This window comes from Medicago sativa, chromosome 3, assembly GCF_051527215.1.
Source record: "Medicago sativa cultivar Bolivia chromosome 3, Bolivia_mono, whole genome shotgun sequence".
Taxonomy (NCBI): Eukaryota; Viridiplantae; Streptophyta; class Magnoliopsida; order Fabales; family Fabaceae; genus Medicago; species Medicago sativa.
Genome location: NC_140751.1, coordinates 68416849 through 68439903, shown reverse-complemented (window position 1 = coordinate 68439903; position 23055 = coordinate 68416849). Strand labels below are relative to the sequence as shown.

The following is a 23055-nucleotide window of genomic DNA, read 5'->3' as shown; positions in this document are numbered from 1 at the left end:
TATCTAGCACTGCTTTCTCTGGAAATCACACAAAGAAAACCGCTGCTGTAGACATGACAGAATTCAGGATTCTCAAAGCTTTGAAGATTAATATTCATCCTCCCAATGCTCCTACCATCAAGGAGGTGATTTGGGCTCCTCAGATTACTTCATGGCTGAAGGTAAACACAGATGGTGCAGTCACAAGGAACCCTTCAAAAGCCGCCTGTGGGGGTATTTTTAGATCCTCTGAAGGCTTCACAAGAGGATGTTTTGCTCAAAACTTATCTACAGAATCAGCCTTCATTGCTGAGATCTTTGGAGCAATCTTAGCTATAGAAATAGCACATCACAATAATTGGAATCAATTATGGCTTGAAACGGATTCAATGCTCATGCGGCTAGCTTTCAAGAACTCTCTTATGATTCCTTGGTCTCTGAGAAACAGGTGGGTAGATTGCATAGAGGTTACAAAAAGCATGAATTTTATGGTGTCTCATATTTATAGGGAAGGTAATGGTTGTGCCGATGCCCTAGCTAATATAGGTTTGGATTTAACTGGTTTTGTTTGGTGGCAAGATGCTCCCAACATAATTAGACAGGAAGTGGTTAAAAATATGTTGGGAATGCCCAACTTTAGGTTTAGCACCTTTTGAAAAGGTTTGGGATATATCCCACTTTTCTTTATGTATGCTTTTCTCTTTATTTGAATGAATTTGGGTAGTGCACTTTGCACTACTTTTTGCTTAAAAAAAAAATTAAAAAAAATCTGGAATTTAAATTTCAATATACAAAAAAGGCAAATGATTTTACGAAATTATTTTTTTAAAAAAACTTTTCGAATCTGGAACTTTTTTTCTAAAAGCCAAAACTTTTCGAAAAACTTTTTTAAAAATCTGGAATTTTTCGAATCTGAAATAGAATTTTTTTTCGAAATTATGAAGATTTTTCGATTTTGGCTAAAGATTCCAACGAAAATCCATTTTGGGGCTAATGATTCGAAAAAGTTCAGATTTTTCTTTTGAAATTAAAAATTTTGTTTTTTTAATACAAAAAATATAAATTTTGGTAATAAAAAAATCGTTAAAATCTTTTTAATTTCTAAAAAAATGTGATTATACTTTTTTCCCAGAAATTCTTTTTTGTAAAAGAAATATTTAAAAAAAAAATTCAATGAAACTTTTTTTATAAAAATTTTGAGAATTTACCTTTTTTATATTTTGAAATTTAAATTCCAGATTTTTTTTAAATATTTTTAATTTCGTAAAACTGTGATTTAAAATTCCAGATTTTTAATTTTCCAGATTTTTTTTTAAATTCCAGATTTTTTTATGAAACTTTTTTTAATTTCGAGAATATTTAATGAAAATGAAAAATCTGACCTTTTTTAAAAATTTTGAAAATTTGCCTTTTTTGTATTTTGAAATTTAAATTCCAGATTTTTTTAAAATATTTTTAATTTTGAAAAAATGTGATTATATTTTCTGTTTTTTCTAATTTTCAAAATTTTGAAGATAAAAATTCGAGAATAAAAAAGTCGTGAAAATTTTGATAATAAAAAAAAATTTAAGAATTTTTTTCAATAAAAAAATTTAAATTTTTTTTTCAAAAATTAATTTTCAAATTTTTTAAATTATTTTTTATTTTTAAATTAATTTTTATAATTTTTAAATTTTTTTAATAATAATATCTGATGTGGCAAGCAAAAAAATATAAAAAAACAAAAAGAAAAAGCCAAGTCAGCGCCACATAGGCAATTTTGATGAGCTGGATGGGGGAGGGGTGTTTTCCGGAAAAAAAAATTTTTTACAAGGGTGCAAACCGGACCGAAAATTTCACAAGGGTGAAAAACACTATTCACTCTATTATTATTATTATTATTATTGTTGTTGGTAAATCTTGTAAGAAATTGATGTAACCATGACACTGTTTCTTTGTTCCTATATGAATATGGTGGCAACGTTCCTATATGAATATGGTGGCAACTTGACAATATTTTATGTTTCACTTTATCAAGTAATTTGGCGAACAATGAAAGAAATCGTGGAAAGGAAACACCATGGAAATGGTTTCACGGGAAATTGTTTTGCATAAAAACATCTTTATAATTAGTAAATATGTGTCAAATTTTTGGAATTAAATTTATTATGAAAGTTTTTTAATCACCAAAGTGGTCAAACTTGTAAATTTTTTTAATTCTAAATTTATGGTTTATTTCAATTACTCATAGTATGGATGCTAAATATATGATTATTTATTTAATTCTAAATTTATGGCTCATTTCAATTACTCACGGTATGAATGATAAATATATGGTTATTTATGAGTTAATTGGAAGTTCATAGTTATAAGACATTTCTGGATCACCCAAAGGTTGATTAATTGTTGTTGTAACTAATGGACATGAAAGTTGGTAATGTGTATGCATTATTAGTTTTATTTATATATCTACAGATAATAAATATTTCTAATTGGTGCATATGTGATGCCAAATAAAAGTTAATAGCATAATTATGGTTATGGTTGTGTATTGATATATCTCGCAAGGGATAACATTAATATGCATAAAATGATTGTCTTTAAATTTGAATGGTATGTTTTATAACTCAAAGCACCAATGTTGAGCAAGCTTCCTCTCAATGGTTTTCCAAGTTTAAAGATAATATTGTGTCCTTCGTATTTAAGAAAAACAATATTGATCAATGTATATATCTGAAGATCGGTGGGAGAAAAGTTATCTTTTCAATTTTGTATGATGATGATATTTTTCTTGCAACTTATGATATTGGTCTATTACATAAGATTAAGACGTTTCTGTCTAACAAATTTGAAATGAAAGATATGATTGGGACAAATTTATGTGGTTGTAATATAAATATTTTGTTATAAGTTAAAAGGAACTAATTCTTCATATTCAGTGAATGTTATACGAGCTAAACCATCACCAACAATTAGAGGTATAGCTGAAGATGGACCACCAATTTCCATGGTAGCGGTAAGGGTTACAATATGAGGTATAACAGATTCCATAGTAGAGACTTCAATATGAGGTATAACAGATTCTATGGTAAGAACTTCGGTATGTAGCGAATCATCAATTTCATGTAATTCCTCTTCACTGTCAACATCCATGAAAATTTCTCCTCCTCCAATTTCAACATCATGAATCATGACATTTTCTCCTCCCCCTCTTCCTTGTCCTACTCCTTATCCTCCTCCCCTTCTTCCTTGTTCGCCTCCCCCGTCGTTATCATCATAATCAAAAGAACCTTCAATAATCTTCCTATGCACCTTAACATTGATATCCCTAAAATTCTTATAGGATTTAATCACATAAAGTTTCTCGCACAAGCTCTTAATCTAAGCTTTGGGGCACTCATTTTCTTTGAAACCATTTCATGCTTCATTGAAAATTTGGCACACAACTCTGTCCAATCTTCAGAAAAAGGGATGTTGGAATGAAGTTTTCGAGCCATCGATGGTAGGTAGGATTGGTGAGAAAAAGCGGCGCAAAAACAAACTCAAATAGGAGCTCTTGATAAATTTATTATAAAAGAATCTCGAATTCCTATTGATGATAAAGTTGATGTTGGAAATAATTTTTTTAAAAATGTGGTTACTACTGAAAATATAAAAGATAGTTTTGATGTTGATGCGAATAAAAATGATAATTTATATTATATTATTGCTTAAAATGTTGTTATTCTTGAAGTGGTGATGATAACAAAGATTATATTTATGGTTGTTATTTTTTTTTTAAATAAACAAACTTAAATAGAAGATTGCTTTTCTAAAAAATTTTGCATCTTTATTTTATTAAGGACCTATTTTTACTATGAGAATCTGGTAGAAATCATTTAATTATTATAATTAATTTATGATGACTCATATGAAAGAATATGAACATACATGAAATTAAGATACTTATGTTCATGTGAAAAAAATGCAAGTATTTATGTGAAAGGATGCACATATTCATGAAAGGGTGCAAATGAATTTCTATAAACATTGGTGACTTAATGAAAGTTACTAACTAACTAAATGATAAGTGTCTTGTCACTTACGTAAAATTTACTCAGACAACTAAACTAAAAAACAAATTGTAAGAAAGAACAGACATGAAATAGACCAGGAATCAGAGAATTTAATTTCTGCTTTTTATCTCAATAGATAAAGATGCCATTTAATGTCTATATCATGTGAGAATCATATGTTCCAAGATCCTTATAATGTATAATTTTCTTGAAAGTAAAATTAATGTGAAAATAAAACTTAAATGTGGTATTAGAGCCTTAAGTTATAGATATTATGATTCTCCATTAATGTTTATCCTTATGAATCCCATTATTATTGTTTGTGTCTAGTATTCATTTATCATGAAATCGTTTTGAATGTCGTAACATTTAAGCATTGTTTTAGTTTTGAAATGATTTTTAAATATGACATGTTCAAGTCTTGGTTGATATTAAACATTATAATCTCATTATATTATTATTATTATTATTGTTGTTGTTGTTGTTGTTGTTGTTGTTGTTGTTGTTGTTGTTGTTAGTAAATGTTGTAAGTAATTGATATAATCATAACAATATTTCTTTGTTCCTATATGAACATGGTGGCAATGTGACAATATTTTATGTTTCACTGTATCAAGTAACTTGTCGAACAATTTAAGAAATTGTGGAAACGAAACGTCATAGAAATGGTTTTACGAGAAATTGTTTTGCAGTAAAAATATTTTCATAATTAGTAAATGTGTGTCAAATTTTTGGAATTAAATTTATTATGAAAGTTTTTTAATCACTAAAGTGGTCAAACTTGTAAGTTTTTTTTTTAATTCTAAATTTAAGGTTTATTTCAATTACTCAAAGTGCGACTACTAAATATATGATTATTTATTTAATTTTAAATTTTTGATTTTTTTCAATTACTCATGGTATAAATGCTAAATATATGATTATTTACGGGTTAATTGAAAGTTCATAGTTGTAAGAGATTGATGGATCACCCAAAGGTTGATTAATTGTTGTTCTAACTAATGAACATGAAAGTTCGTAATGTGTAAACACTATTAGTTTTATTTATATGTCCAAAGATAATAAATATTTCTAATTGGTGCATATGTCATGCCAAATAAAAGTTAATAGTATCATTATGGTTATGGTTGTGTATTGATATATCTCCCAAATGATAACATTAATATGCATAGAATGATTGTTTTTAAATCTTAATGATATGTTTTATAACGCAAAACACCAATGTTGAGCAAGCTTTCCGTCAATGGTTTCCCAAGTTTTAATAATAATATTCTGTCCTTCGAATTTAAGAAAAACAATATTGATAAATGTACATATCCGAAGACGGTGGGAGAAAAGTTATCTTTTCAATTTTGTATGATGTTTCTGTCTTACAACTTTGAAATGAAAGATATTATTGAGACAAATTTATGTGATTTAAATATAAATATTATGTTACACACCCTCCCGTCACTATTAAAAGCAAATATCTAAATTTTAGATTCATTAAATTAATGATGTACATGGTCTTTATTATAGACCACATACATCATTTAATGAACGAATCTTAAATGTAGATTTTTGCTTATAATAATGACCGGAGGGTGTAAGTCATAAGGATTATTAAGTTGTCTCAGAAATCATATATCAATAAAGTTTTAGAGAGATTCAGAATGGATAAATGTTAAGTATATACAGTTGCAATAAGAAAGGAGATAATTTTAGTCTCATGCAATATTTAAAAGAATGAATTGGAATTCAATGATTGGATATTAAGATTTAGGTTTTTTCGGCTAGGATATAGGAAAGTAAACATTTTGAAATGTGTATATTTTGGAGGGTGGATCAATATCATGAAAGAGTGTGCAACAATTTCCATTCATGCATCCATTACGAATGTTTAATTTGTGGCATGCTTTGAGGCTACAATTAAGACTAATTGGCTACGATTATTTTAGGACTTGAATTAGTCGACAATATTGTCAAATCGCTGAAAACTTATTGTGTTGATTTCGAGCAGTGTTCTTCTCTAAAAATAACAAATATTTTAAGGGTGCTAAGTAATGGAATTAAAATACTTTGTCGTTAAAGAAGAAGTTCTGAAACATAGAGTGTCAATTGAACATATTAACACAAGTCTTGTGATTGTTGACCCTTTGATGAAAGAGCTACCACTGTAAGTTTTTTATAGCCATTGAAAATTGAAAACATGAATGTTATAGATATTAATGAATAATGATGTTTTATTGACGAAGTTGGACACTCTGAACTCATTAATGTAATGTTTCTAATTCTTTTTTTTTTCTTTTTCTATTTGTGTGTGCATGCAATTAATGATGTAGAAAACAAGCTATGTTATAGATAATGACATTATGGTTGAACCTATTATGCACCTTTCAACTTAAGATCATATTGAGGAGAATTGATAATATCTAGTATAGTAGTACATGGAAGGGAATATGTTGAATTATCTGATATAGAACCACCATGACTCTTATTAGTTATTTTTTTAGTTAAGATTTGTTGATGAACATTATGATTGACATATTTTTAAAGTCACATGAGTCAAGTGAGCGAATGTAAGAATAATTTAATTATTATAGTTAATTTATGATGACTCGTGAAAGAATGTAAACATACATGAAAGGACACAAATGTTCATGTGAAAATTTACAATTATTTATGTAAAAGGATGCACATATTCATGAAGGGGTGCAAATGAATTTCTATAAACATTGGTGACATGATAAACAAGCCGGCCCTAGTTTTCTAGTGAGAGAAACTCCAACTACTCTCTAAACTTTCTTTCTCCTTCGTTCATCGAGGAGGGGTGGTTTTAGGTCATATTTTTGACCTAGAATCACCCCTCTACATTTTTTTTCCATTTTCTTTCAATCTAAATAAGTGATTTTCACATATATCAAGTTTTTTCTTTTGTGTTTTTTTTTTGTCATTTCGTCGTCTAAGTGCGGCGTTATGTTGTTCGTCGTCTTGTGCGGCGTTTGATTTCGCGTCTTGTCGCGGTGTTCGTTTAGTTCCTATTGAAAGATCGGCATCAGTCAATTGCAAATTCAATCAATGATTTGGGCGTCAACGTTGCAGATCCGGAAGCATGTGAATTTCAGTGACTTAGGTTTTATCATATTATTTGTAGGCATTTTGCCGTTTTATGCTATTAACTTGGGTGCTGTGAGTTTGTTCGCAGATTCACCCTTTACGTTTTTAGCGATGTTTGTATCTGTTTATGTACTCTATCAATTTGAATGAATGAATATCGTTTTGTTTTTGTCAAAAAAATAAACATTGGTGACATTTGGAGCACCACAAAAAAGATGTATATAGTAAGTTTAAAAGGAGGAGTTAAAATTGGTTTGATGAAATAACATTTGAAGCACCTATGGCAACTGCGATAAAGAATTTTATTAGAATTTAAGGATATGTTGGATAGTAAGGATAAGAGAGATATGGTATAAAGAACATTATTTTGTCATGCAATTCAAGATTAATCAATACAATATGATAAGTTAATGTTAAAGCTTTTCTTATCATTTCTCCTTGTTTCAAAAATCTATTACGGATATGAGTTATGTTAGAAATCAACAGGACATGATTAAAAAAACAATTCACTCATTTATCCTTATAGAATATAATTTAAATTATAAAAATCAAAATCTAATAAAATAGCAAATATTATTATCAAAAATAAAAATAATGTAGTTCATTATTAAATTTATTTTTTTCTTTTTTTGAAAACTCAATATCCGATTCAAGGACCAATAATCCATGGGGAAAAACTTAAAAACTATTGAAATTGGAATATTTAAAAAGAAATTTTTTATTTTTTTAAGAAAAATATAAAAATGTTATTAAAATTTCAAACTTATTAATTATATTTACATCCTAAAATTGAAATGTATTGTTTTAAACTAAAATTGAAGTGTAAACTTCTCAGTAATTTAAACTTATTAGTCAATACTAATTTTCATATATTGAAATGTATTGTTACAAACTAAAATTGAAACACGATATTATATATAGTCACATTCTCTTAAATGTCATGTTGAATATTAAAATAGAGCCTGATTTCATTAATTTATGAGCTTGGTGGTCTACTTAAATGTAAGTCATTTTATTAATTATTAAATGTATTCATATGAAATGAACTTTTTTTTTTTGGTTCAATAGCCTAGTGGCTAGATCACACACTTTTAAAGTGTGGAGAAGTGGGGAATCCGGGGTTCGAACCCCGGCCCCTGCAAACATTGTCCCTGGTAGCTACCAACTGAGCTACACTTACGGGACATATGAAATGAACTTTTAAGTAGGCTAACAAGTCATATATTGGTCTATAAAAAATGTCCGACTTAGTCAATAATAGGCTAAATGCCAAAATTAAAATTTGAAATTATAGATCAGGTCAGACTTATATCTTGCAAAACCGGACACATTCTAACCCATTTCCACCCTAAATGATAGGGTATGATAATTGATTATCACGCCCCTATATTATCAAATTCTTATCAAACTTTATATTTTTTCATGTCTTTATCATATTCTGCTCATGAAACGAACCCTAAATGTGATTGGTTAGTTTCACATCAATTAAGAATGAGGAAAATAAAGGTCGATGGTCAACACTATTAAAGTCGATGAAATTAAATAATAATACAATTTTTATTCTGAAAATGCGTACTTCTCTGACACTATTAATTTCTTTTCTTTATTTTTGGGGACTAAACACAATACTAGTTATACTATTTTTTTGGACCAAGTACCCTTGTCTTAAAAGGAAAATGATAATATGAAACTTATAATACTCCCTTTTATTCTTATTATAAGAAGAAAAAAATGCAATCATTAGTTGCTTTAGTTTTTTAAATATTTTCACAAATATACCCTTATGGAAAAATGTAAAACAGTAAATACATCCACTAATATTAAAAAAACAACCGTTAAATGAAGGGTAGAAACGTCTTTTAAACAATAACTACATCTTAAATGTTGTGACATTTTCTTAAGAGTAAACATGACAAAAGATTTTTTGAAAATTTTCTTGTATTGAGGACCGAAGGGAGCACGTTGTATGATTTCTTTCGTTTTATTACAATTTGTTTCTTTTTTTAAAAACAATATTATACCTTTAAAAACAATATTATACCATTTTGAAAACCATAAATATGAGCCGGAAGCCACTAAAAAAAATAAAAATAAGTTTTAGTCAAATGAACTCTTCCCTAAAAAAATAAAAATCAAATGAACTCTAAAAGAGTGAATGGGTCGTGTGGAAAAGATAGAATAGAGTTCTATGAAAAGGAAAGAAAAGAAACAACTTAAAAGAAGACCAAGGGATGAAAAAGCAAATTAGAAAGAGAGAATATGATTATTTTCCATGGAAAAATATGTCCAACTTATAGATAATGGATTTTTTTCTTTCAACAAAAAAAAAAGATAATGATTTTTTTTCGTTACATAGATAATGGAAATTAATTAGAAACAATTGCTACATGAAAAATGTCGTATTGCGACCTTTTTTCAAGAGAAAAATTTCTCAAAACTGATAATTTGAAAGAAGACCAAGGGATGAAAAAGCAAATTAGAAAGAGAGAATATGATTATTTTCCATGGAAAAATATGTCCAACTTCTAGATAATGGATTTTTTCCTTTCAACAAAAAAAAAGATAATGATTTTTTTTCGTTACATAGATAATGGAAATTAATTAGAAACAATTGCTACATGAAAAATGTCGTATTACGACGTTTTTTCAAGAGAAAAATTTCTCAAAACTGATAATTTGTTTTTTAGAAATCATAACATTTCCAAAAGCTTACCCAGAGACATGAATCTCTCATGAATATGTGGTCAAAAACCATTTTCGAAGGACATACCCTGAGAAATATTTTTAAGGACATATACTTGAAAATAGGTCGCACATATAGTGGTGGATCCATTTGGATTTCATAAGTATTAGAGAGAATGTTAAAAGATGAGTTGTTATCACTCCTCTATTTAAAAAAATGGTTAAGGTTTTGAGTGCCGGCATCAGATCCTGATCTTTATTTATTAATTAGAAGGGAGATCAAACTCACACACATAAGATTAAAGGTTACATGGAATATGAAAAATCCCCAAAAATGAATGTATGGACATAAGACAATGCTTGATAGAAAACATGAGGGACTTCTTTGTAAGCTTCATAGAGTTTGTAGTTACATTTTGTCAAAAGAAGAAGAAGAAGAAGAGTTTGTAGTTAATTATATTTAATATAAGACTTGCTAGGAATGAAAATCTACATGACAATACTACTTCCACAATAATTAGAAGACATTTTTACTATCTATTCTTGTATTGAGTTTTCTTAGTCAAGAATTAATCATCCATCGACGGTCCAACCTATTTTGTGGCCTAAAAAGAATTTAACCATCAATCCAAAGAAGGTTATTTCTTCCTTCCCCCATGCTGCTTGGATCAAAGCTAACACTGGTGGCACAACTAGGGGCTCTACGGATCATGCCTTAGTCGGAGGTACTTTTCGTCACAATAGTGGAGCAACGAGAAGTTGCTTTAGCCTATATTTGGGCATTAAATTTCTCTCTTTATTAAATTAGTGACAACTATGCATGCTATCAAAATTGCTAACGAGAAAATCAAATTGCTTGGGCTTTAGTGGTAAGGAGTTCCTTCCAAGGACGTACCCGGGGAATACCGGGTTCGATTCCCAGGAGGAACAACGCTTGGCCAGTGTACATGAGCCGGATTAATCGCCCACCTTCGATGGATCGGAAATCGGTGCGAAAGCAAAAAAAAATTGCTAATGAGAATAATTGACATAATTTTTGTTTTGAATTTGACTAATGATTTCATATAACGATTTCATTTTTTATTTATTTTTCACGTTATTTTTATCAATTTGATATGTTTGCATATGAATTTTCAAACATCAAACATAGTGAAGAATGATAGATATAAACATTGAGAGCTCATATCAAAATAAAAGTATATATTTGAATCTTAAAAATCCATATATGCAATTGCAAATTGATCAAAACTTTGAAAGGATGAAGATAATATGAAAAAAGATAAATAATAAAATTGTTACCTGAAATTAAATTAAGTGACGGTGATTATAATTTTGTATAGAGGTCTATCAAATTATTGCGGAGACAAGATAATTGAAAGTAAAAATTAGAAAGTTATTCTTCTCATGTGATAAATTGCTAAAAATCAAAAGCCTGTTAGACAAGTTAAATGGATTCCTCCTTTGGATAATATCATCAAAGTTAATGTTGACGGTAGTTCTCTTTCTAATATTGGAAGATTAGGTTTCTCGAGGTCTTATCAGAAACAATAATGGTGATTGGTTGTTTGGTTTTTCTGGTTTTTGTGGTATTACTTCTTGCTTGGTGGCCGAATTGTATTTGATTTTTCATGGCCTTCGTATGATGTGGGCCACATGAATATTATTCTTGAATCAGATTCTAAAATGGCTCTTGATCTAATCATGTCGGATGTCGAACCTCATCATCCTCATGCTCCTCTGATTAGTCAGATTGTCCAACTGCAACATCGAGATTGAATTGTCAATTTTCAACATACGAGTGTGCGGATTGGCTTGCTAAGCATGATGCTTCTTCTTCGGATGCTCTAAAGTCTTGGAGTTTTTTCCCTCCTCGACTGCATCATTCCCTTCTCGATGATGCTGTTGGAGTTGCTCGCTTGAGATTGTAGTTTTGGTTTTTGTTATTTTTTGATAAAAAAATGCTAAAAAAACGTATCCAACTGTAGTTAACTACAGTTCGACTTTTTCAGCTGTAGTTAACTACTGTTGGACACTTTTTAAAGCGGTTTAATCACTTTTTAAGTCGGTTTTAGCCGACTTAAAAATTGATTGAACCACCAGTAGTTAACTATAGTTGAATACGTTTTTTCAGCAATTTCTTCCGTGACAAGAATAACTTTAAGAAAATTACGGTACACTACGTGAACCATCCATGATAGTGATCCACGATAGAAGACACCTGTTAGTCCATCCCATTCTTCTTAAAGTATATTCAATGTATATCTTTATTCTTAACTTTTCTATATGGTCATAGATGCTTTCCGACTAGAACAAGAACAAGACAATTGGTAGGATTTCCATGTGTTTTGAACCACGAGTAGTCATTGTATGAATAGGAAATTCAACAAGACTAGAGCATAAGTTTTAGAATTGAAAGGTACACTTGCTGCTCAGTATTTGCAATATCATGTCATGACAATTTCCTGGAAATTTTGTGCTGGAAATTTTGTGGTATATACGTTAAATTTTAATATATAGTTGCTGAAATTGTGAAAAGAATTGATATTCAACAAGACTAGACCGAAGACTCTGAAAGATTTGAAATTGGAATGACAATTAAATAAGAAAATTATGAAATTGGAATTAGGTGGAAATTTATATTTTATACAGTGATCTCACTTTTAACAATCAAGTTGTTTTTTTAACAATCAAGTTGTTGTAAATGTCAAAATAAAAATAAAATAACAATCAAGTTGGTGTAGTTATTTGTAGTGCCAAAAAAGAAAGGTGTGTAAAATATAAAGATGGGTATAGATAGTCAATTAATTAAGAATACACGATTTAAGGAAAATTGATTAAGGTAACAAAGTCTGCCACTATGCTTGCGAAACTGTTTTTTTATTTCAAACTACCTTTGTGATAAGGTAACTGTCTTTTTTTGTGGTACCTTGTTGAAATCATAGTAAGATTTTAAAAAAGATTTCTAACTTACTTCCATCACAAAATAAAATATATTTGATTTTGTATGGCACTACTTGTCGTTTTTGTAAAAGATGAAATAAACAAATCTTACGTGCATCTTTTAAGTATAAAATTATTTCTCTCCTCTTTCCCAAACTTCCACAGTTACCACTTTTCTTCTTTCTAGTCTATCGAACATGGATGATTTAAGGTTAATTTTGACCTAAAATCACTTTTCTGTTTTGTTTTTCTTTTTTCTTTAGTTAAATAAGTGATTTTCACATATTTTTAATCTTATTTCCTTTGATTTTATGATTCTGCAGTGTTTGCACGACTTCGTTTGTTGATTTTTCGTCTTTATGTGGTGTTTTGATTTCTAGTCTTAGTACGATGTTTATTTGATTTAAGTTGAAAGATTAACTTTGAGCAAGTGCAAATTCAATTAATGACTTTAGTATCGTCAACGTTGCAGATATACGTATTCCGGAGACTTGAATTTATAGTCATATTTATAGGCCTAGTTACTCTGCTGTTTTATGCTATTAATTTAGATGATTTGAGTTTGTTCAGTATTAATCCTTTTCGTTTTTATCTTCTTTAAATTTGTATTATAATAATTTACTTTGAATGAATAAACATCCTTTATTTCTGTAAAAAAAAAAAATCTTACGTGCTTTTCTTTCCTTCTAAATGTTTAGTAGCAAAACTGACACTTATTAATTCTGAAAATTGAGAAATTGCATTTCAAATTTATATTCCAACATATCAAATATTTTGGATGTGCTTGACCAGATATTCTGGACTTAAGGACAAATGTTGGATGCTTCTAAACAGCATCTTCAAGAAAGAATATACATTGGGGTGAACTTAATCTTGTAAGTTAATCTAATTTTTTTTATTTATATTAAAATTATTATTTTATTATTGTTATTATTAAAAATCGGTAACAATATAAGCCAACCATGTTGTAGCATGTCAGTCCATGAGGCCTACCATTAAATCAGAACCTTATAGGAACTCGAATAAGTGTTTATGGTTTTGAAACCTTTTTGAGCGGGGTGGATTCATGACTAAATTTTTGATGTGACTAAAATGGTAATGTCAAACAAATTTGTCCAATGAAACTAATAACTATGAACCCTTTAACTTAAAATAAACCTTAATAATTGTTAATTGAAACAAAATAAGCTGCCAACTTTCTCTAACATTCATTCTTATAGACATCTTTTATATTTATCTACTAAACTAAATATGACAATCTTTGTCCGTTTTTTTACCATTTTACCCTTGTGGGGGTATTTTGGTAAATTAGTAAATGGAGACCTTGGTTGACTATATATATGGTCATTTAACAACATTCCTCCATTTCCTTCATCATTTCTCTCTAAAATAAAAACAAAACGCGTTCTGTGTGTGGAACACAAAGCAACAATCGCGAAGCTTGCTATCACCGCCGTCTTCCTCGCCGTCGCCGCCGTCGACTTCGTTCTCAGAGATGCATGCATGTTCCTTTTTTTGCTTTTCTTTTTCGTTTCTTTGTTTTAATTGTTTCTTTGTGTGATTGGATTGTTCTATATGTTATCAGGTTCTTCCTCAGTGTTGATTCATCATCAAAGGTGTGTTTTTTTTGCTTTTCTTTTTTGTTTCTTTTCTCTCCTTTATGTTATTGATCTTCAAGTTGATTTATTTTTTGATCAATTGAGAGAATTGGTGTTTTCTTGGTTTCCTTTTTGATCCGTTTAGGTTGCATGTTTTCTGGTTTTTTCTTATTATTTGAAGGTTTGATCCTGAGATTTTCGTTTGTTCTTGGTTGATTTTCGTTTTCTTGGTTTTTGTTTCTTTGCAGGTTTCAGTTCCTGGTTCGATGGAGGTAGTAGAAATATCTTTTATATATGAGATTGGGTATGTGTTTAAAGCAAAATGGGTAAGAGAGAATGGTATTAAGCTACTTTATCCAAGGATTGAAATTAGGGATTCAAGAAATTAGAGGAAATGTTGCTGTTGTAGAACTGAATGTTAGAGTGGGTATTCCCTTTCTTGCATTGAAGCTGGTTTGGTGCTAAGGTTTAAGAGCTTGAAGCTTGGGTAAAGAATGAATAAGCTGTTGCGATTGCTGTTTGGACAGGTTCCGTTTGTGGGTCGTATCTTTAGTTGTGTTGATTAGAATTAAGTGATTATTGGATATTTGAATTCTACGCTTAATTCCCTTCAATTCTGATATAAGTTTTGTGTGATGCGGAGCAGAAATGAATCCAGAAAACGCATTAGAAGTTGGACTTTAGTGCTGAAAATCTGCAGAAAAACTGTTATGGGTTTTGACATGGTTTTTGAGGAATAAGCTGTTTTGGGAAGATGAAGGCAGAAGTGATTACGGGGAATTATGCCGGAGCATCAAGGAGGATTAAGAGTTACGAGAATGTACATGTGAGTTCTTTAGTTAGTTCCCACCCTTGGGTTTATGTGTTTGATTATGTGAGACATAGGTTTTTATGATTATGAAATTAGTCCCCTTTTATGCCATGCTTGCTAAATAATGTTAATGCTTGCAATCCTAATGATTTTCAATGTTTCTTTTATGTGCATCAGTTATAAGTTTAAAATTTTGATTGAAAGGAAAAACTGGGTTTGTTGTGATAGTGAAATTTTTATTGTTGTCTGATAAACTGGGTCCTCTTTGTTTAATTTATTGTTATTTTGGTTAATTTTTGCAGATGGTTCTGTCTCCAAAATCAATTTTCGTTTTTGATTCCAAATCCATGTTCACTAAATCAGAGTCAAAATGTTAATTTTCTCCTGACTCATCCATTAATTTTGTGGAAATTATGCTATTATATAAAGTTAATTATGTGCCAAGAAATGTATATGTAGGGTAATTGTGTGGAAGAATGAAAGTATAGTGTGTAGGAAAGAATGAGATGATTAGTAATCTAGCTTATTCTTTTAATTCATATTCATTATGTTCATAATTTCCTTTATACTGTCAAAGAGTGACTATTTCTGCTAATAGGAGCCACTGATTTATGAAAACTAATTTTGTTTACAAGAATGACACAAAGAAATGTAAGCAAATTTGATTTATGAAAACTAATTTTGTTTACAAGAATGACATAAAGAAATGTAAGCAGATTTGGTATTTGTTTTAATTATGAAGGACACCCTTAGAGAAGAAAATATTTATGAAAACTTCTTCCTAGATAAGCAATTTTGTATGCACTGGTCCTGCTTCAGTATTGGAGCCTTTAACTAACAAATATCAGGTCACTTGATTATATGAATTTCTTTTCTTTCTTTCTTCTTTCATGTTTCTCAATAAGTTTTTGGTTTCTGAAGCAGGATATGTATATTTGTTTAGATAACTTATGTCCTATAGTATAATACTATCAATAAAATAGATTACATAATATTTGCAGTACCTAGCTGTGGTAACTTTGCTAATGACATGTACCTCTTCGTAGCTTGCACTTCATTGATAGTTTTTTAGCATATGTACTTAATATGATAACACCCCTCTTTTAAAATCTAACAATGGAATGTTAGTTCATTCCACTTCATTTTACCCTATTCCACAAATGCAGAGATACTCAAACTTTCAGCTTTCAGGGGCTTAGCCATTCATTAATTAGTATTTATTAGTATTAGTATGAAAAAAGATAGAATATTCTGATGAGATGTGCTGAATCAGATGAGAGACAAAAGATTGAAAGCTACTTCGCAACTGTCATACATATTTAAAAATAAGCTACTTCACAATTTATGATATTAGCGTAGATAGTTTGTTTTTATGTAAAAAATCTGCAGTCGAAATTGTGACTGTTTGTGTTAGTTTTAAATGAGTTTTTACATCCTTTTATGCATATAAAATGCAGCTACAATTGAAATTAGTTGTGTGTCATAAATGACGTTTTATTATTTGTCATAGTTTCGATGGATTCAAAACATTTCCAATACTTAGTATCACCATCCTTCAAACTTGAGAGAGAGAGAAAGCGAAGAAAGATTCATGGGAATGTTTTGATTTTTATTGGAGCAATAGGAAGAAAAAGGTTATTAAATAAGTTTGTCTATTACATTATAGTAGATAATTAGTTTCTCTTCCAATGAAATCTTCATAATGTTTATTATTGATGGTCTTATATAGGGTTCAGAAACTGTAATTTATGGATCTAACTGCCCACAATGGATTATCGCAATGGAGGTTTGTCACTTCTATTAAATCATATGCTTCACTGTTTACCATTCGCCAGTATCATTTCTAGATAAACTACTGCTATAATTTAGTTGTTGAGATCCATATTCTTTTACTTTTGGCCTTTTCATATTCAAATATGTTAATTAAATGACAGCGTATTATGTAAAAAGGACACATGCACGTGGTAAGGACAGCGTAGTAGTGGTAAGGTTTCTAGATAAACTGAATAGAGTACTACTACCATATAATGTGTGAAGAATATGTCTGTTCTTTTGTCTCATCTTCCTTTAGTTTATGCATATAATGTTGTTCTTAGAATAAAAAGGAGATTTAATAAGATAATAACTCAGGAATTTATCATTTTGAAGGTTTTCTCTCTGGGCTGAACATATGATAGTTATTATGTGTTTGTTGTTGAGATTTAAGAATGTTGATTGACTGGTTTTGTTAGTGATAAGTTATCTCGCATTTTGGTAGTGGTAAGATTCTGCTCAACTTTGTTATTCTTAATTTATCTATATAGCTCAATAATGGGTTGCCAACATTGTTATTTACTATAGTAGTTAAACAGTGGCCTTAGTTCTCAGGGGAGAATTCCTTATACTCTTTCATAGGAACTCACTTATAGTAAGAATTTTTTCTTGAAATTCTTTGATTGTCTAGGTTTGTATAAAATTGAGAGTTTAGTATGAGTCAAACAGTTCTTAGTGATTTTCCTTGTGAATAAGTAGAATCTCCTGTTATTCATGCATGATGATAGAGACAGTTCACAATATTCACTTTAGTTGTTGAAGTTGAAGATAGTAAACAAAAAAGGGTACTCAAAATTGCTTCACTTTCTTGATTTCAAGATTTTACATAATTATTGATGTGCATGTTTTGTTATACAGTGAATAGGATTTGCATTTATTGTGGAACTTATTGAAATTGCGATCATGTATTATCTCATTAAACTAAGTTTTATGTTACTACATCTGCAGGCTTTGTTGCAAGCCCTTGGCGAGAGAAAAGGAATTAACCGGTTCGGCGACTTCTCTCCTCCTCTTGATGAAGCATTGATACACGTTTCACTGGTATGTATTCGTTGTTTTTCAGGCCATTACAATAATTGTGATAGCAGGTGTGAAGCATAGTCCTCTGAAACTAATGTATGGTTATAGACTGAAGAAACTAATTTTAAATGTTATAACTATAGGACATATGAGGGATAACCTTGGCGCAACTGGTAAAGTTGTTGTCATGTGACTGTAAGGTCACGGGTTCAAGTCCTGGAAACAGCCTCTTGTGTAAAAACAGGGTAAGGCTGCGTACAATACACCAAATGGTGGGACCCCTTCTTGGACCCTGCGTATGCTGGAGCTTCAGTGCACCGGGTTGCCCTTTATAACTATAGGACATATATGATTTAAATCACATAATGTGGTGTTAAACAATGCATGTCAAGAAATTCAAATGACTCACAGTTTCTTCTTTTGTTTGAGAAATTGTTTTCTGTGAATTCCCTTTTAGATTATTGATCTGTGCAACGTTAGAGAAGATGTGAGAAGGAAAGCTATTTCCATCATTGATAAATTTGCTGAGCGCGGTCTCCGTTCCCTTGATGTTGGCAAACAAGTAAGATTTTCTTACTTCTTATTAATGATGACTTTTTATTGAATGAATCAAAATAAATTATGCATATTTTTTAGGAGTGCCAGAAAAAAGCAAGGAGAGTTCAGGAGACCCGTGGCAGTTTGTCGGCCTATTGCCTCTTTTTGATCCTCCAAGGCATGACAGTGCAAAAACCATTAGACGGGCATTCAATCTCGGAGTAAACGTTAAGATGATTACCAGTGATCAGCTAGCTATTGGCAAGGAAACCGGTCGCAGGCTCGGCATGGGAAGTAACATGTATTCATCATCCTCCCTCCTTGGCGACCTCCGGTCGATGAACTTATTGTGAAGGCTGATGGATTTGCTGGTGTCTTCCCTGGTAATATATACATACAATCTGTATTATCAATTTACTCTGGACTCATAAATAAGCAAAAATGTACATGTATCTGGTCAAAAGAAATACATGTATACATGTACTTTTTAAAACAAAATAAACTAATAAATTATAAGTTGGATTATTAGTTTTTTTCTATAAACTGAATCGAACAAAACAATATTAACCACATCTTTAACAAAATAGAATAAACTGAATATACCTTTGGTAAATGTTTTTCAAAAAATTAATGTAAAGAAATAGAAATCAAAAATACCCTAAAAGAATAGTGAAGTTTTGATGATTTAGTCGAAGATGTTATAGAATTCCATACAAAAATTAAAGGTATGACCTTTTATTTTAGCCATCGTGATATTACCGTGATCGTTGTTGCAATCTATGTAAAAAATAAGTACTTTTGTCGACCATGATGTGTAAAAAACTACAAGGAAAATGGAGAAAATGAAGGTTAGTTTAATAAGGATGGAGGAAAAACACATATGCTGCTTTTTTCCATCATTGAATTTTAAGTAAAGGATTTTCATTCTCTCTGCGACTGTGATTAAGCTTGCATTAGCACATTTGACTGCGATTTTCACGACACTTCTGATATACATAAAGCATTATACTGTATTTTGTTAACTAACCAACTCTACCAGAAATTAATTTTGCTGCTAGCTGAATAACTACTTGCTGATTGCCTTTCAATGGGTCTGATGAGTGTGATTTTCATTTGTAGTTTGTAATTTTAAGTTGGATCCTATCAGAAAATCACACTCCTCTTGAGCTTCTGTTCATTTTTTCTGTATGCTCTCTGTCATTGTTTTCAAATCTACTTTTTGGCCCTCATTTATATTTTTCATTGAAACAACCTATAGATTGATTTTGGTCCTAAAGGAATAACAAGAATTTGATAAAACTATAAAGGTAGACCTAAGAATTTTTTATGTCCACTTTGAAGGATTCATATGAAGAGTCCGAATATTTGTTTTGGTTGGCTTAATTTAAGATCACCAAATTCACAAATTCAGTTCAAAAATCGCTTACTAATAGAGGAAAAAAAATAGCAGATAAAAGAATTATGCTCATTAGACATCATTTTTCTTAAAGATTTTATTTCACCAAGTGGCCAACAGTTGTAACAAAAAAACCAGAATGGAAGAGGTAAAATTTGGTTCAAAAAGCATCCATATCATGAGCCTTAATGACGGATAATTTTGCAAATTAAGTAGAGCCCATTTAACTTCTCAACACAATGTTCGACAACTTTAACTTCTCAACGCAAAACTTTGACATAGAGAATCCTTTTAATTGCTAGATAATGATTGCATTTGACAAACCCTTCATTAAATTATCAAAATTTTATTCACATATTATTGTAGGCAACACCAACTTTAGCTGCTGCATATTCTATATCACGAGCTGTTAAGATACCTGTCATGTGTTCATCCGGGCCAAGCACCTATGGCTATCACTGCTGGAGCTTCTGGTGTGGTAAGGATTTCGTCCCAATAATTTTTTTATTGTAAATTAGAAATCATAATGATAAACTTACTATACCTTTCTGGTGGCAAGTTATTGATCATTGACTGGTTCGATGTATTTCGAAATCACAGGGTGTTGGCTCTGCAGTTAACAAACTAAATGACGTGGTGGCCATGATTGCTGAAGTTAGAAGCATTGCTGATTCATTGAAGACATCCCTTCCGATACACACTACACATGAAGTCTAAACTCATTTCCAGTAGTTCAATATATGTAAGAAATAGCTTAAGGTGGTTTAGGTAGTGAATAAAACGTGTGAAGAAAATCTGGATCCTTCCTTAAAAATAAGAACTACTAGGATCCATCTTTTTTCCTCCTTTTCTATTTTAGACCTCTGTTTTAATTGTAGTTTGTGTCTTTGTATGGCTGTTGAAATCACACCGTCAAAGAACTAAAAATGATTAGTGAGCTATTTGGGGGTTTTGCTTCTTAATGAATGGAATTGGCCAGTTGAGTGAAATTGTGCATGTTATTCTTTTGCCAAAGTAGTGCATATATGAAACAGACATGTGCTTTGTTACACTAAGTATTCACCTTCTACCAAAAAAAAAAACTAAGCATTTGTTCATGTTGATTTAAGATCATTCGGTTCACATTTGATCTTTACTAAATAGTAACTTTTAAACAATCTTCACCATTGATTTGAAATAAAACAACCAACATCAATAATTATGTCACAAATTTATATGAATCCAAATCCAGTTTTTTAATGTTTATGTAGCAACAATTTAGGCCACATTTGATTACAATTGTGTGAAATAATTAGGATTGTGGTGTGATTTGAAATTTCATCATTGTTTGAATGGAATGATCATTTCTCAAATACCAATAAAACTATAGATGAGAAGCAACAAAAGCAATTTGTTTTTTATCTTCCTTATGGGACCATAGCTTTATGATTTGTTTAATTTTATCTTTTATATGACCACTACCTAATTCAAATTTCATGGTTGCTTATATTGGTGAGTGTAGGTTGTGATGGCCAATTTGAGAGAAGAAACAAATGTGAAAGAAACCTATGAAGAATGGATGGGTTCGGAAGGAGCATGGATCCGTGACTACAGTTTTCATATTAATCCTTACATTTGAAAAAGTTTATGATTTATGAAATGCAAATTATTATTAATTAGTCAGGAACCATAAATTACCCAGTTTAATTGATTATGACTAAATTTATTCCAGTGATTTACATTCTGGTCTGTTTAAGGCATTGTTTATGTTTTAATCAATACTGTTACTCATGCACAAAAAGCTAAGAACATAAAATGAAGAGGGAAGAAGGATCGACTCTCCTTCCAGCACCACATCTACCATGTTTTCCTATGAACTTACTTCTGTCATAACATTACCTTATTCAGTAATGATGGTAAAGCCGCAAAGAGCTTGTGCCGAATCTTTGACAGCCAAAACCAAGAGATTGTGGAATCAATGCTTCTCCTATTCGCAAGATGATATCAATTTCTAATCCTCGATGTGAAATTGAAGTTGAATCATCTCCTACTCACAGTAGTGGCAAAAACTCGATTGTGGGAGACACATATTGTACTAATAATTAAGTTATTCAATGTTTGCCACAATCTGACCTACTTCCCGAATATGTTACACCCTCATAATGGCTACTGTAACTGGAGTAAATTGTAGTGAAATAGTTCCAATCAAAACCAAATTTTCATTAATATTTTGATAAAGATTCATAATATTTGTGCAATATTCGTTCATTTGCTCATTTTTTCTCTGGAACAATTTTTTTGCAATGGTTTCATTTATGGTAGACCTATCTAAGATTTGATATGTTATGGATCATGGTTTTTTATATTTATATGCATGTAATATCTAAATTTCGAATCAGTTTACTTTTAAGTGTATTAACAAATATGTGTTTGCCAACAAAATTATCCGAAAAAAAGCAATACACCCCGTGCGAAGCACGGGTTTGTAACTAGTTTATTTTTTTGAAAAAAAATATGGTGTGGCTATAGAAACACAAAGTCATATATGTCGGATCCGCCCATGAGCAAATCATATAGAAACCTTTTTTTTTTATAAGCAAGGAAAATCATATAGAAACTTATCAAAAAATAAATCAAAATAAATTAACTTGCTAACAGAATAAAGGATATAATTAGTAAGGTAATTTTAGAAACCCCCTTTGCTTTTAGTTACGATAGACAAATTTTGGATAATATTATGTTAGCTAATGTAATTATCATTAAAAGAGAGAAGAAAATGAGGGATCAAATTACACCAATGCTATAAAATTTAATTACATTTTAGTTGACACATATTTTCTAAAACTGATTTTGGATTGAAATCTAAAATAATTTGATACATTATTGAGGTGCATCCAAATTAAAATCGAATGTTAAAATATGTAAGAAGTTAATCTCAATTCATCTCAATAGTGTATCAAATGATTTTTTTTTTTAATTTATGTAAACATTTATAGAGATGATCTCTATGATATAAACTTTCAACCCAACAATTAAATTTAGAAAATTTGTATTGAGTAAAATGTTATTGAACAATGTAATACACTATTTAGTCACTATTATAAGCAAAAATCCATATTTTAGATTCATTCAATAAATAATAGACATGATCTATAATATAGACTACATATA

At 30.2% G+C, this 23055-nt stretch overlaps 1 protein-coding gene across 19 annotated transcripts; it reads left to right on the top strand.

Annotated features, from left to right (window-relative positions):
• The first annotated feature begins 14095 nt into the window (after window positions 1-14095).
• Window positions 14096-21625, top strand: LOC146939516 (uncharacterized). Of its 19 annotated transcripts, XM_085753131.1 has the most exons (12): window positions 14096-14232; window positions 14317-14347; window positions 14578-14856; window positions 14976-15155; window positions 16651-16774; window positions 16870-16926; window positions 17075-17124; window positions 17901-17993; window positions 18430-18534; window positions 18609-18892; window positions 20272-20383; window positions 20506-20894. In XM_085753131.1, exons 6-10 carry the CDS (start codon window positions 16908-16910, stop codon window positions 18732-18734), a joined length of 393 nt encoding a protein of 130 aa, XP_085609257.1. In that variant the 5' UTR covers window positions 14096-14232; window positions 14317-14347; window positions 14578-14856; window positions 14976-15155; window positions 16651-16774; window positions 16870-16907; the 3' UTR covers window positions 18735-18892; window positions 20272-20383; window positions 20506-20894. The 19 variants fall into 19 exon arrangements, with proteins under 19 accessions (XP_085609257.1, XP_085609259.1, XP_085609265.1 ...); XM_085753133.1 differs by lacking the exon at window positions 16651-16774 and adding an exon at window positions 21407-21625 and having other exon boundaries at window positions 14578-15155; window positions 20506-20647; XM_085753139.1 differs by lacking the exon at window positions 17075-17124 and adding an exon at window positions 21407-21625 and having other exon boundaries at window positions 14578-15155; window positions 20506-20647.
• The last annotated feature ends 1430 nt before the right edge of the window (window positions 21626-23055 follow it).

Excerpts from the sequence above, each read along its gene's own strand:
- LOC146939516 (XM_085753125.1), top strand. The coding sequence starts at position 15,084 with ATGAAGGCAGAAGTGATTACGGGGAATTATGCCGGAGCATCAAGGAGG. Across the intron at positions 16,927-17,900 it reads AATGGATTATCGCAATGGAG|GCTTTGTTGCAAGCCCTTGG; the intron begins GTTTGTCACTTC and ends CTACATCTGCAG. Across the intron at positions 18,535-18,608 it reads CCCTTGATGTTGGCAAACAA|GAGTGCCAGAAAAAAGCAAG; the intron begins GTAAGATTTTCT and ends CATATTTTTTAG.